General features: G+C 44.3%; 1 protein-coding gene across 3 annotated transcripts in view; it reads right to left on the bottom strand.

Annotated features, from left to right (window-relative positions):
• Positions 1-5,800: 5,800 nt before the first annotated feature.
• The window catches only part of PPP4R1 (protein phosphatase 4 regulatory subunit 1), a 53,078-nt gene continuing 44,888 nt past the window's right edge, over positions 5,801-13,990 (bottom strand). For all 3 annotated transcript variants that reach the window (XM_088524069.1, XM_088524070.1, XM_088524071.1), the window contains 7 exons: positions 13,690-13,875; positions 12,085-12,246; positions 11,376-11,476; positions 9,649-9,769; positions 9,414-9,548; positions 8,210-8,351; positions 5,801-6,889 (listed from right to left, as the gene is read on the bottom strand). In XM_088524069.1, the coding sequence (XP_088380195.1) occupies positions 6,726-6,889; positions 8,210-8,351; positions 9,414-9,548; positions 9,649-9,769; positions 11,376-11,476; positions 12,085-12,246; positions 13,690-13,875 (1,011 nt within the window). In that variant the 3' untranslated portion in view covers positions 5,801-6,725. The remainder of the gene's footprint in view (positions 6,890-8,209; positions 8,352-9,413; positions 9,549-9,648; positions 9,770-11,375; positions 11,477-12,084; positions 12,247-13,689; positions 13,876-13,990) is intronic.

Here is a 13,990-nt window from a genome sequence, read left to right as displayed (position 1 = left end):
TTTAAACCAAAACCATTATTTGCATTCACTGGAGCAGATTTGGAAGATCCTATTTTCAGCAAATAAACAAAAACCCGCCCCCACTTACTAATTATTTGCCTTGTGACTCTCTTCATTCTCATTCACACTATTTTTGCTTACCTAGTCACTTCTTGCTTGTGCCTTTGATACCTTTCTGATGCAGAGTATATACAAGGGAGCTTTAATTTGCTGTTGGGTTGACTAAAGCGCTGGGAGGCTGCGGGTAGCGTGTTCCCCAACAAACACCTGCCCTCGCCGTGCGCGGGGTACGGGGGGCTCTGGCGCCCGGCTCCAGCCCCCGGCGCCACAGGGCCGGGGTCCTCCAGAGAGCTCTGCTCAGTGAGCACTGCCCCCTGCTGCCTTCCCGCAGCCTTGGGGCTGCTGCCCTGGCGGGGAGGGCGGCGCAGCCAGAGAGGGCTGCTGTGTTTGAAAAAATAATGATCAAGAGTTGTTAAGTCACGGGGTGGCAATCGGAGCCTCCCACGTGGCTTTTAAGAGCCACCGCCTGTTTCAAATTCGTTCCTGAGACTTGTCACCCTCAGTGGCTATACAGACAGTGACTCCACAGAGTGCGGACATGCTACCTTATTTTTTAATCTGGATATTTATTTTTCAGCACCTGGTGGATGTGGTTGTATTCCTTATCTATCTATTGCACTGTTGTGAATCATTGGCCATGATTTGATTTTGTACAAATAATGCTTTGATATGTTATAGAAAACAGCATAGTATTTTTTTAAAATTTGGAAAAAAAAAGTTTATAAAGACAGAAAATGTGATCAGATGACAAATGTAAAGCATTCTCCCATGCCTTCGTTATAAACATTTTATATTTGCTGGCAATATTTAAACTTTTTTTGTTGTTTAATTCACACTAATTCCTATCAAATTGTCATGGATTTTTCTAATGTTCTTCAAACAAATCTCTAAATATTGGTTAACTTTTATTTTGTTAGGATTGTATTTATCAAGCAAATAAATTCAACAGCCATTTGATGTGGTCTCTAATTAATTTATCTACCTCACACTGGGTCTTTCTCATGCAGCCTCCGGTCATTTTTCCTGTGTCACTGCCTGCGGTCGGGAGGGTTGGAACAGAAGCTGCTCAGCTCAGTTCTCCTGGGGTGCCTGCAGCTGAATTCCAGAGAAAGCTTCTTAACTGAAGATCCCTTTTAAATTGATCAAAGATTTGATTAAAAGGCTTTGAAGTCTGCATTGCCCTCTACCTACTAGAAACTTCAGCTGCAGAAGTAAAACCCAACCTCTTAACCCATCCTCATAACTTCACCCACGTTCTTATTACAACACACGACCACTGTGCAGCAGGAAGAGCAAAGTACCTCGCTCCCGGCAGGTCAGAACTGGAAGCTGAAGCCTCTGCACACAAGCAGTTGCTGCCACCATTAACATCAGACACTGAAGGAATGTGCATTATTTGCAGATTTTATTGGAGCAGGCTCTACCCCTAGTGCTACCCCTAGGCACTTAGCCAGGCTGCAGTTAGGGGTCAGGGTTGAGCTGGTCACTGAGCCCAGGCAGACAGACTTCCTCCTCTTACCACATTGCTCTGAACATGCTTAAAGCTGCCTACAGAACAGCAGGTTTCCAGTGACAAAAAGCAGGGCTTCTATTTCCTGGCTGCACTGGCAGGTTCTGTGGCCCAGGAGCTGACTGCCTCACCTTTAACCTTCGTGAAATGAATAAGCAGGCTGCAAAGTCTGTTTGGCACTCTGGATTTAATCAGTCTTTTGCTTCCACAGGGCATTACTTCAGAAAAAGTTCCTCTTAAAGCCATGGCAGTGGCAAAAGGATCATTATTTACCTCATCTATTTGAACAGTCCTTTTCAACATGTCTAAAACAGATTTTGTCAAATCAGCCCCTTACGAAGCACAAACGAGCACAAAAACACCTTGAGCAGGCAGGACATGGGGCATTTTAATGCCTGCATCAGGATGCCAACCTGGTTCTTTGGCAGCAGCACTTCCCTGCACCAGAGCTGGCAGCTCACTGCAAAGGCAACTTGCAATCCCCAAGCTGAGCCAGCTGCTAAAGGGAGCTTTGCTCAAGCTCGGAGTCATGGGTGGTGGAAGGCGGCTCCGGAGAGCCCCGCTGCAGCAGCGTGGGGTGCTGCTGGCCAGCTCTGCACAAGGAACAGCGCTGGCCCTTCCCCGACGGGCTGCTCCCCTGCGGGCACCGCAGCAGGTCCTGGCGCAGGGGCTATTGCGCTTCCTTCTGCAGAGCTCTGCAGGGGTCCTCTGCGGCACAGGGCGTCAGCCACCCCCGACTCCATCACCTGCAAAACAAATGAGGAATGAGGCGCTGCTGGCCCCATCACAGAGCCCTTGGGACACTGATCTGTCCGGCACTTCAGCTCTGATCCGCTTTCTTCCCCTGCAGTCACTGGGTGCACAAGTTTCGCCTTAGGGGGCTTGCGTTGCCGTTTACGCCGGCATTCAGAGAACACAAAGCTCCCCGTGGGAAGAGAGCGGATCAGAGCCGAACTTGCTCTGCAGACGGGGCTATTCCCCCCTCTCTGCTCGCTACCCGTTCAAATGAGCCGCCTCTGAGCCCCACTCTGGCGAGAGGCAGCACCCGGGAATCCCCCGTTAGCTGAGGGAGGCACCAGCTTTGGAGCCAACACAGATATCACCACAGCCAGACTCGCCCCTGCACAGGAGAGCCACCTCTCCCGCTGGGATTCCTAAAAGTCCATTCAAACTTTTTTTTTTCCAGTTGAAATTAGTCTGCTACGCTCCAGTCCTAATGCAAGTAGCATCAGGGCCAGGAGTTAAAGAAACAATTATATGGGGCATTCAAAACAAAACACATTGACACTTGAAAACTTCTATCTTGCTTGTCTAGGTTAAAACAAGAAACTGCCCTTCACAAGGTTTCACACATTTGTCAGTTGTATGGGCAGGAAATCTGAACAAAAAACTCCTCTGGGTAGGAAACGGCAGCAGGCAGGGGAAGGACAGAGAATGCTGTGACCAAGACCGTGGGGCGGGCAGGGGGAGAATTCCTCATGCAGAAATTGTTAGGAAAGGGATTAAACTGAAAATAAGGAAAATTTTAAAGAGGCTTAATATGACATTTTACCTAGAAGACGGGGTGGATGCTTTCGGGAAGCCATGGGTAATTCAGGGCTACCTCACATTCCGCCTGAGAAACCCTGATCGATGAAGGAAAACTGTGCAGGCACAGCTTGAATCTCGATGGGAGACACACGAAAGAGGCAACCTCTACTCAGCCCTGGTGAGGCCACATCTGGAGTATTGTGTCCAGTTCTGGGCTCCACAGTACAAGAGGGATGTGGAGCTGCTGGAGAGAGTCCAGCGCAGGGCTACAAGGATGATCAGGGGCCTGGAACATCTGCCCTATGAGGAGAGGCTGAGGGAGCTGGGCCTGTTCAGCCTGGAGAAGAGAAGGCTGAGAGGGGACCTGATCAGTGCCTATAAGTACCTCAAGGGAGGCAGTGAGGAGGATGGTGCTGGCCTCTCTTCACTGGTGGCCACCGACAGAACTAGAGGAAACGGCCACAAACTGAAGCACCAAAAGTTCCAACTTAGGGAAAAAGTTTTTAACAGTGAGGGTGACAGAGCCCTGGCACAGGCTGCCCAGAGAGGTTGTGGAGTCTCCTTCTCTGGAGATCTTCAAAACCCGCTTGGATGCCACCCTGTGCCATGTGCCCTAGGTGACCCTGTGTGTGCAGGGGGGTTGGACTAGATGACCTCTAGAGGTCCCTTCCAACCTTAAGCATTCTGTGATTCTATGATCCTTCCCAGACACTGCCCTCCACAGAAAAAACAACCAGACAACACCAACACCCTCTATTTTTTCACCACCCAGAACTGAGAAGCATCTCCCCAAGCTCCACCTTCTCAGAGACATTCTAAGTTCAAGCCTGGATTACTGACATTCCTTACGTTGCCTGCGGGAGAAATGCTCCCATCAGATTCATGTGCAACAGACCCCATCCCCAGGGCTGTAGGATCAAACAGGCAATTCTGAGAGCAAAGACAGTCTTCCCTTCCACTTCTTGGGAATTTCCAAACAAAGTAGGAAGGAGGCGGCAGGTAAGTGACACGCTGGGAAAAGAGAATGGAGAAAGGCAGCACCTCCCATGCCCTTGCTCTGCAGAGGTCTTGATTTGTCAGGGCAGTTGCGGTGCTCTGGGACTGAATCCACTCCAACCCCTCGGCTAAAGGCAGGGTCCTGGACAAGCCCTACCAGGGACCCTTCCCACGGGCTCACGGATGCCACAGAGCCGACCCAGCAGCCTGGAGATCCTGATTCTAAGGGCGCGAATGGCACCTCCCACGCGGCCTCCCATCCACGACTGCCGTGAGCTGCTACCGACAGGACCTCTTGCAAACAGCCTACGACAGCACTGAAGAAATACAGAATGGGGAAAAACAGAGCTCCAGCAAGATCGGTCTTCAGTTTCCACTGCAAAGAGATCTTATCTCCAAAGCTTAGATAATGTCTGACAGGATCTCACATCCTGCATCATTCTACAGAACAAAGTGTTACCAGTAACAGAATCAGGCTGGGACATAACAAATCAGGGAATGTTGTTCATTCTGGACTCCAAATGCTGGGAATTTGTCTAAAATCCCAATTCTCCCTCTGTGAACAACTTCACAGAACTTCACTCACAATCTGAAGATCTGAAGCATCCTCTGATTTCACAAACAACTGTAATCCAAGCCACATCAGAAGTTACACACATGAACCAGCAGCAAGTGTTGCTACAGGGACAAAAAGCAGACAAGGGATTCACGTACCCTGGAGAAAACAGCAGAAGCGATGGGACTTCAATGCATTCTTCTAAAACAAGAGTCACACGGCCTGGGAGGGGCCCAGCTCCCAGCTGCTCTGTGGCAGCAGGGAGCGCTCGGGAGCCCTTTGCCTGAAGGGGAGGCTGCTCTCTGACAACCTCGGGCTGCTCCTCTGGGATTTGCAGAGCAGACTGTTGCTATCCGAGCCGCAGAACTTCTGAACTAGCCACGTAGCTGGATTTTTCAATTTTGAATTGATTTCAAAAGGAAAAGGACAAGTGAAGGAAAACAGAACAAAACAGAAGGCCTCAGCTCTCCCATCCCCACCAAACTTCAAGGCAGATAGGAATGACTTGGTATTTTAGTCGCTTCCATGGCCAGGCACAGGAGTAAGAACAGCTGGTGTCTAGAAAGTAAATAGCAACACCCTTATTACTGAAAAAAAAATCCCAAGAGAACACAGAAAAAGACACCTGCCTGAGGCCAAACTGTTGGGGCACTGACCCTGTGACAGCCACACGGAGGAGTTCTGCAGAAACGCATCCAGGAGAAGTTGCCATGGCCATTTTTAACTCCTCAGAAAAACCAGCTTCACACACCTCAGGTTCCACGTATCAGATGCGCAAGCTGCCCCTGGAAGACACAGAAATAAACACTGCATCAGCCACTTCAAAGGCGAGGAAAGCCAAGTGTGCAGAGGACAGAGCGCAGCCCAAGGGCAGCTGGAGCTCACAGCTTCCTGCAGGTCGGGCCTGGGGCGCACGCTCAGACTCCCTGCAGCAACGAGGCGGTTTCGCACGGGAGCGACAGCTTCCCGAGCACAGCAGGGACTCGGGCAGAATCTAGCGACATCTCGGCATGACCAAGGATCTCTCTGCTACAAATATCCTCCAGCCCAACACACAAAAGTCCTCCCAACCATTAAGGAGTTCCCCCCCCACCCAGGCATCCATACTGGGCAAGCATAAAGAACCAGAAAAGAAAGAGACGCTTAGATTTCAAACTTTTTTTTTTAATGTCTTAAAAAGTTCACAAGTTTTCTTTCAATCTTATTAATAAATTTTATTTGGACAAGTAAAGAACAACTTGTATCACAACAGCTTTAAACAACATGATTAAAGACTGCAGCACTCCAAAGAGGCTCACAGATATGTACAGTATATGAAGAAAAAAGTTGCACCTCAGAGCCGATCATGATCAAGTTAAAAATACCTGACTTAAAGTACATGTGCTAATAAATTTCCTTTAGGTCATGACCAGCATGAAAATAATTAGGACACAGGTACTCAGCAAAGTTTTCTGCTAATGGATACAGCAATATGCTGCATTTAAGGATTAAAATCAAATTCTAGTTTAGTGTTAGCACTGAGCCCTTAAGAGAAATCCAAATTTCTACTTCTCCCCATTTACACACACCAAAGCTATTCCCACTTAAGGGTGTGCCCAGCTGCACACAAATCAAGTCCTTGAATGATAAAAACGTTGAGCACTAATACTGGTGGTCTCGCATCCTGGTATCGATTTGCCTTTCTGCTATCTCACCTATCAGTTGCTACAGAAAATACTTGCTAAGTTAACTCCTCAGGAGAAACAACGCAGGTCTCTGGAATTCCCATCCTTTCTACAATGAAAATGATCTGCCAATTCAAGTTTCGGTTGTTCAGGAAGACAGAAGATTTAAGGCGTCGGTGGCAAAAACAATCCTCTGAGCAATGTTTTCTAAAGTCAAGATGACAGAGCTAACGTTTACTTTTTCTTGACTTAAAATCCCTGGTGTCAGGTTTAGATAACATCCACCTGTTAAGTCTGGCAAGAAATCTCTCCTTCCGAAGAGGCTGTCCTAGATCATCCATTTTAGGAGCATTTGAGGATAGTTTGTTTCGATTTTTTTTTTTAATTATAGCAACATTCAGGAACTTTTTCAGTAAGTTGATGAAGCTGTGCTCATAGCATCATCTGCAATTTTGGTGCTGGCAGGGTGGATACTTGCAAAGTACTTGACATCACTGTCGTCATCCATTTGAAGCGCCATAATTGTTTGCTCCACAGCTTCTTGATGAGAGTTGGCAGAATTTAGAAAATACTCTGTAAGAGAAAATACAGGAGACTTACACAGGAGGAAAAAATAGCAGCTATTTCAGAGCAAACCTCAGCACACTGTTATGAGTTTCAAAATCTCAGGAGACAACTATTGCACATGTCTAGTTAAACCAGAATATTTAAGCAGGCACACACCATGCTTCTAGATAGACCTAAAAATTCACTTAAAAAAAAAATCACTGCATGTTTCAGATGATATAGTTGCTCTAACTGTGCTAATAGAGTACAAGATTTCTACACTCCTTCACTCCATGAGCAAGGAGGAAAAAATATTCCTGCAAGAGACTCGGAAGGAGCATTCGTGTATTTGGGGCAGAGGAAAGGTACCACACACCCATGGGTGGGCCATGCCATTCCACTGGCGGGCTTGCCAAATCGTTACCCAACAACACCACGAGGGTATCATGAAACAACAGTGGAAGACAACCCAACTTCTGACAACTGCTCATGAACTACAGGACTGGTCATATAATAGCACAGCTACAAACACCTTGTCAGAAGGGCAATTGATTCTTTGAGGTTTTTAAAAAAATAAGTTCAGAATTTGTTATCTACCTTTCCTAATCAATCCACCCCTCCCATATATACAACCTTTTTGAGGCAGGGACTTGATCATAAGCTTGAAGAGCAGCAACGCAGACTGGAGCTGGACCATCCCCGTGGGAACAGACAAGTAGTACATGGTAACAGCAACAACATTAAAGGCCTTGGCACAGGCAACGGAGGGTAACAACTTACTGCATGTTACTTGATTTGTGGTAACTGTCTAAAGGTTTACGCAGAAGCTATATGCCTTGCATATACAAACGGCAGCTATTGTTAATCTAGCTCTGATTTGGCATTCTTCGCAATTGTCCAAAATTTTAAACATTTTTCATTTTTCTTCACACCATTTCTACATTTTCTATGTCAAAAACAGCAGCCTCCAGTTAGTGTATGTTTTTAAGGAAGAAAGTTACCCACTGATTGAACCAAGTATTCCAAACGTGAGCATGCTTGTTTTCAAAATGGTGCAATATTTCTAGTGCTATTTTCCATTACAGTGCTTTGGCATTCGACTTTCCTGGCATCTGCTAGGCATAGGGAATGCTTTCCTAAGAAAAGTATGTGATTGGAAAGCAGCATGCCTAATTCTCCTGTAGAGTTCCTAAAGAAACCTTCTTCTTACTGTCACCATAAAACATAAAAAACAAACAGCAGCAGTTTCTTCTTCCCAGTGAAAAAACAGATGCTGGATAAAGACAAGAACTAACAAGCTAACAAAGATACACAGTCAGTGCCCTGCAACTATTTCTGACCACTAACCTTTCTCTAACAGAGTTTGCTTCAGCGTCTTTGCAAGCAGGACTCGAACATTTGGAACCCTATCAGATGCCAGGTGCAGTAAGTGTGGCAACAGATGCACTGCAAACTGGTCCATGGGCAGGCAGTCATCTTCACTGATAGTCTGGCAAGAAGAGAAAAGCAAATTCATTAGATTTCAGCAGAGAGAGGATAGAATTCCAACAGATCTCACAGCAGCAGCTGACAGACCCTATTACCTTCAAAGAATGAACACAGAATCTACCACCGAAGTTCTGAAATATGTACAATACTTTCAAGCATGAAGTCATGTGTGAAGCAAAACCTTAGTTACAAACCCACGTTGTTTTGCATGAGACCTAACAACTTCTTAAGTTCTTATCAGTGTAACATTTGACAACAAGGAAGAAGTATAAAAGACATTCACGATACTTTTTAAGATTTAGTCTTTAATTGGGTATCAGCTTAAGACATGAAAGTTCCATCCTAACAAACATCCACTGTATTCACACGTTTTTCTAAACAAGCTAAAAAGCTCACATTTCTCTGACTGCTTCAGTGCAAATTGTCTCACTTGGATGCTGGCTCCCAGTCTCCCCCTCTGCTACTGCCTCCAAATTTGATCACTTTCTACTCCCAAGTACTCTATCTCCAGAGAGTTTCAACTCTTCTGTAGTTTCTCAAAAAGCTGTGCTAGCTGGCTAAGGAGGGACAGGCAATTCCTAGCCCTTGACTTCTAAAGGATCATCTAGAAAAGTAACAGGCAGCTGCAGAAGCACAGTCTCATTAGCACAAAAATCTCACATCATGCTGGGTAACAACTTGGGCATAGTTGGTACTGTTTTATTATGTTTATATTTATTATATGTGTACTTTATGTTCAGTCTGTTCTGAAAACCTAAATTAATATATTAAACTGCAGGCTCGCACAAGAGTGCTACGCAATCAGCTAATAAACTAGCCATCAGTACCATTTTTAGCCACGTTACCTACTTCCAGGTAAGCAGTAGATTTTGTTTTGCAGCATCTCCTTGGAAGCTCTACTGTAGAGCTGAAGTAGCTGAACACTGAAGAAAACAGGCTATGAAGTCTATCCCCTTGGCAGGATGTTCTTAAGTATTTGTGAAAAAGTATCAACGGCTAAAGAGTTCCAGCTGCTTGTCTTCCCTTCCAATAAGCAAAAGAGCTAAATGAAACGATGTTTTACCTGGCAGATAAAAACAAAAGTTTGCCGACCAGACCACTTGTGGCATCTGCAAAACTTTTCAACAAGTTCGTCCATCAGGTCTACCACAAAAGTTGACGTTGAAGCCACATACAACTTTTTTACCATTTCGCTCACCTAGAAGACAGGGATAAATACATTTTTTAAAAAAACCACTTCTGACTGACACCCTCTGAATTTAAAATCCTGAATTTTCTTAGACTGAGCTTTTCATTACCAGTTTGTAAGAAATCCAGCGGACAGAAGACACTTTGTCTGCACACAGGCTGAAAGCAATAGGCCGCAAGTAGTCATAGATGTCTCTGGCACTGTACAGATCTAAAAGCAAGATCAGCTGTCTAGAAGAAGGAAGAGAAAACAGAGTACATTAGAAAATTGAAAAAGGTAATTTAAATGTGAAAATGATCATTTAGTTGGCCTTGTTTGTCGTGTAACAGAATGTGGCCATCATAAAGTTACGGAAGAGTAAAATCTTCTGCCTGTTACACCATCGATTCCACTGTGGATCACTTGTAGGTTTTAAATTGCCACTTATTCAACATAATGATGAAATGCTGAATTATCTCAAAGAACGACCTACCTAGGAAAGAGGCCAAGGAAGCAACACTGCATTTACAACGAAGGGCTCCTGATAAAACATTCATGAAACACAGCAATGCAGTTGAATGACACTGCTGCTTGCATGTGCACTCTAATACCAGCTATGGATATCTTGCAGGTGTGCGTAAGGCAAGTGAGCAAAGAGACTTAACAAAATATGGATACTTATTTATCAAATAAAATCCTCCTACTTCAGATAATTTCTGCTAGACAGTTGTCTAGCATATTCCACTCTTTTCTTCACTTTGTAATGAGTTGCACAGAGCTTTATCCAACTGAGTCTTGACAGGAGAGTCTCCATAAGTAGGATCACTACCCTTGCCTTCAGGAGAGCAAACCCTGGCTTTTTCAGGGACCTACTTGGAGGTTAGTCAGCATGGATTCACCAAGGCGAAACACTCTCAGTCAACTTGATGGCCTTCTATGATGGAATGACTAGCTAGACAGATAGGGGAGAGCAGTGCATGTTGAATACCTTGACTTCAGCAAGGCTTCTGGCACTGTTTCCTGTAACATCCTCAAGGGGAAGCTCAGGAAGTGCTCAGTAGATGAGTGGAGACGGAAGTGCATCGAGAACTGGCTGAAAGGCAGAGCTCAGAGGGCTGCACATCTCAGCCCCTAGCCAGGCTTTATCTCATTACGCTACGTGCCAGAGCACAGAGCCTGAGCATTTCCAAACTCCTTGTGTCCAGTCTGCCTCCACTTCTCCCTCCTATAGGGCACCCTTTTGGTATTCAAGCTCAGCCAAGAGTTCCCTGCTTAGTCAGGCCACGTTGTTGATAGGACTACTTGTTTTTCCAAATATCAAGATGGACCCTTCTTTTGTTTGGAAGCTGCTGCTGTTAAAGACCTGTCAGCTTTCCTGAGCAGCTTTGCCCTTCCCCTGGGAACCCAGTTCCACAAAAAAAAGCCAAAGTCTGCTCACAAGTAATCTAAGGCCTATTCTCTGCTACTTGCTTTCTTCACTTCCCTGAGTATCTTGATCGCATCTACCTTATGAACGCAGCAGCCTGTTTACCAGGCTCAGCAACTTGAAGTCAAATTGCTAAAACACTACTAATTTAAAAAGGAACTGGACAACAGTTCTCTCTTATGGCAGTTCTCTCTTTAAAAAAAGAAGAGTAATGTTTTCAACATATGGTAACAGAAAAGACATTCTCAGCTGTTTTATATGATACACGATTCAAAATTAGGAATTTTGAAACAAGGAGAACAAGTAGAAAAGGATAAGGATAATTCACTAATTAAAAACAAAATGAAGAATATCACTGCAAGATATTTGTTTTACCATTTCAGCATTTTAAAATGCTCACATGAAACACAAACACTCAGGCAATCACTTACTCGGCCAGCTCCGCACGAAAACGCCAGTTCCTGCTGTTATCCGTCACTAGGAATTCCTGGAGCTGATAGAGATACTCTCGCCTTTTGTCAAGATGGAGAAGCTGCAACGGTGAACAAGTTACAAGCAACAGGTAGATAGAACAAGCGGCTTAAAGGAGAACTAATGCCACACTTGCTTTGATTCAAAAATTAATCTTTAGCAACAGTAATACTTTTCTGGGCTAAACTGTACCATGCTTAAGTCACTGAAATCACACAACATCCTGTTGTAGGTAAAAGCTCTAGAAGAGTTTTCTCTAGAAGAAAAACTCTTCCTATGTTTTCTCTAGGAAATAAGAAAGTTAAGTAGTAAACCTAGAACTGTTTTTAAAGATTTTATGATTTGTGTTTTTCAGCTCAAAAAGGATAAGGTTATAGAAAACTCCTAAAAGGTTGAAGAAGAATATGGCTACCAAGAGGTTAATGACATTAAAAAGCTTAATACAATCCACTAGCACTTATACATTGAAAACTTATACATAGATCAAGTTCTTCAGAGAGAAGCAATAAGCAGCACGTGCCTCCTGCAAAAGACATTCCAGTAATCAAAGGACATTCTTACACATTCTCGAAAGGGCTATATTGGTGTTATGTTAAAAAAAGCAAGTGTAAACAAGAAAATGAAGCAAAAGAGGCAGTTTAAGTGGAGCCAAGTTGATGATAGACATACCTTCAGGAAGTCATGCAAGTGTTTAAGCACACCTATCCTGACTTCATCTAGGTCTTTTAGAAAGCCATTGAAGACAGGAACCAAATCTCCAGCTGTGAGCTGGTCTCCAAGGATCACAGCAAGTTCATGTATAGAAAATGCTAGCGTCCGTCGAACTTTCCACTGTAAAGAAAAAAAAAATATATATATACACACACACACACACACTTTATCAGTGAATCATCCCTAGTGCTCCAATTTAATCTGAGGGTCAGTATCCTTCTCTGATTCTCAGAGGGTTACAGTTGCATTTAACAGTTGTATCCTATGTGTGAGTGTGTCCCATTCAATGATTCAATGAAACTAAATATTAAAAGTGAGAGAGACAGAAAGGAAAATGAAGAGAAATTATGATCTTTTAGCTGTCCCTTAATTTGTTCCAACTGAGTATCTAGGAACTAGGCAAATAAAAGTTTTAAGTTTCCAGGTGCAGGGACGGACAATAGTATTCCTGATAACAGCATTTTTCTATACATTAAACTCTGTTCCACATTGTTCTCGAGTAAACTAGTCCCATACTGTTATATTTAATTTATAAAGCAGAACAAGAAGTATTCCCATATGTCAGCTGGAATCTTTCAGCTTTCCAAACAGATAAAAAGTTTCATGAATAGACACAGCCGAGCAGGCCACAATCCACAGAGCTTTTACTGGCCCTAACTTGAGGGAGCACCGTTGTAATGGACTAACTATTTAAATTAAGTACTCTTAAAAGAAAGAAAATAAATAACATTTCTTCTCCAACCAGCACTTTCCAGTTAGCAGGCGTACTGTTTTGTCACCCGTCTTGATGACTCAATTTTGGCTCAGATTAGACTGGTGATAAACTCGACAGTTTTAAATACAGACCAATTTAATTTATGCTTTAATTTATTATTTGGTTGTTTCTAACAGCTGCAAAAAACCTCGGAAAATATGAGCAATATCCATCTATAAAATTGCTCACTACATATCACTGAGAGCTGCTGCTGCAACATAGCAGCAGCAAGTTCAAGGGAGGTGAAGGAGCCAGAGTGAGCTTATAAAAGCAAGCATCTCCCAAAAAGGAGAAAAGGAAGACTAGAAACAACCATAAACCAACAACGAAATGCACAAAGCTGCCTCCTTACCACCTAACAAAAACACTGCTATTTCTAGGATTGGTTTTTAAAACAGCAGTGCTGCACTGTGAGAGTGATGTTACTCCCGCGTGACTAACTGGCTAGAGCACCAGAGGGCCAGCAGAGCCTGGTGTGAGGCTGACTCAGATGCCTGCGGGGCACATGCTGCAGCACAGCCTCAGTGCTCACACCTGCAAGAAACCCAACACCTCAAGCGAGCAGAAGAGACTGGAGACCTCTCTCACATTCCCACTACTGCACCCAAATCAGCCTCCCTTGCTTGCTTACTGCCCGAGCACCACACACTCCCAGCTTCCTCCAAGACAACAGCACGACTTTTCATTAGCAGTGTCAATGACTAACAGAACAGAGCAACCCAACATCCTGTGTTCCAAAATACCATCACAAAAGTTCACTGCTTATTCATTTTCCAAGTTTTTCATACTAAAGGAAATGTCCAGCATACCTGCATGTCAGATGCCAGCGTCTCGTAGGTGTCTTTCAGACAGTGCCAATTCTGCCTGCCTAGTGTGAGTGCCACCCCTGGCAGGCTGTAGGCACAGTGCTTGGCAATCTCGGTATCGACTGTTTGTGCGCGAGATGGATCCGTCATTGACAAATACTGATCCAACAAGGCTTGAGGTACAACATCCTGTAGCAAGGAAAACGGACAGTTACATAATTTTCAACACATCCTTGCAGAGATGGTTAAAATTTCTGAACACAGAGTAACATTTTTCTTCCTCCTACAACTAGAGAATATTATT

This window comes from Tinamus guttatus, unplaced genomic scaffold (assembly GCF_059628265.1).
Source record: "Tinamus guttatus ecotype Peru unplaced genomic scaffold, ASM5962826v1 Tinamus_guttatus_pri_ptg000203l, whole genome shotgun sequence".
In the NCBI taxonomy this organism is placed as follows: domain Eukaryota; kingdom Metazoa; phylum Chordata; class Aves; order Tinamiformes; family Tinamidae; genus Tinamus; species Tinamus guttatus.
Note: the sequence above shows the minus strand (reverse complement) of the source record. Positions and strands in the feature narration are given on the sequence as shown.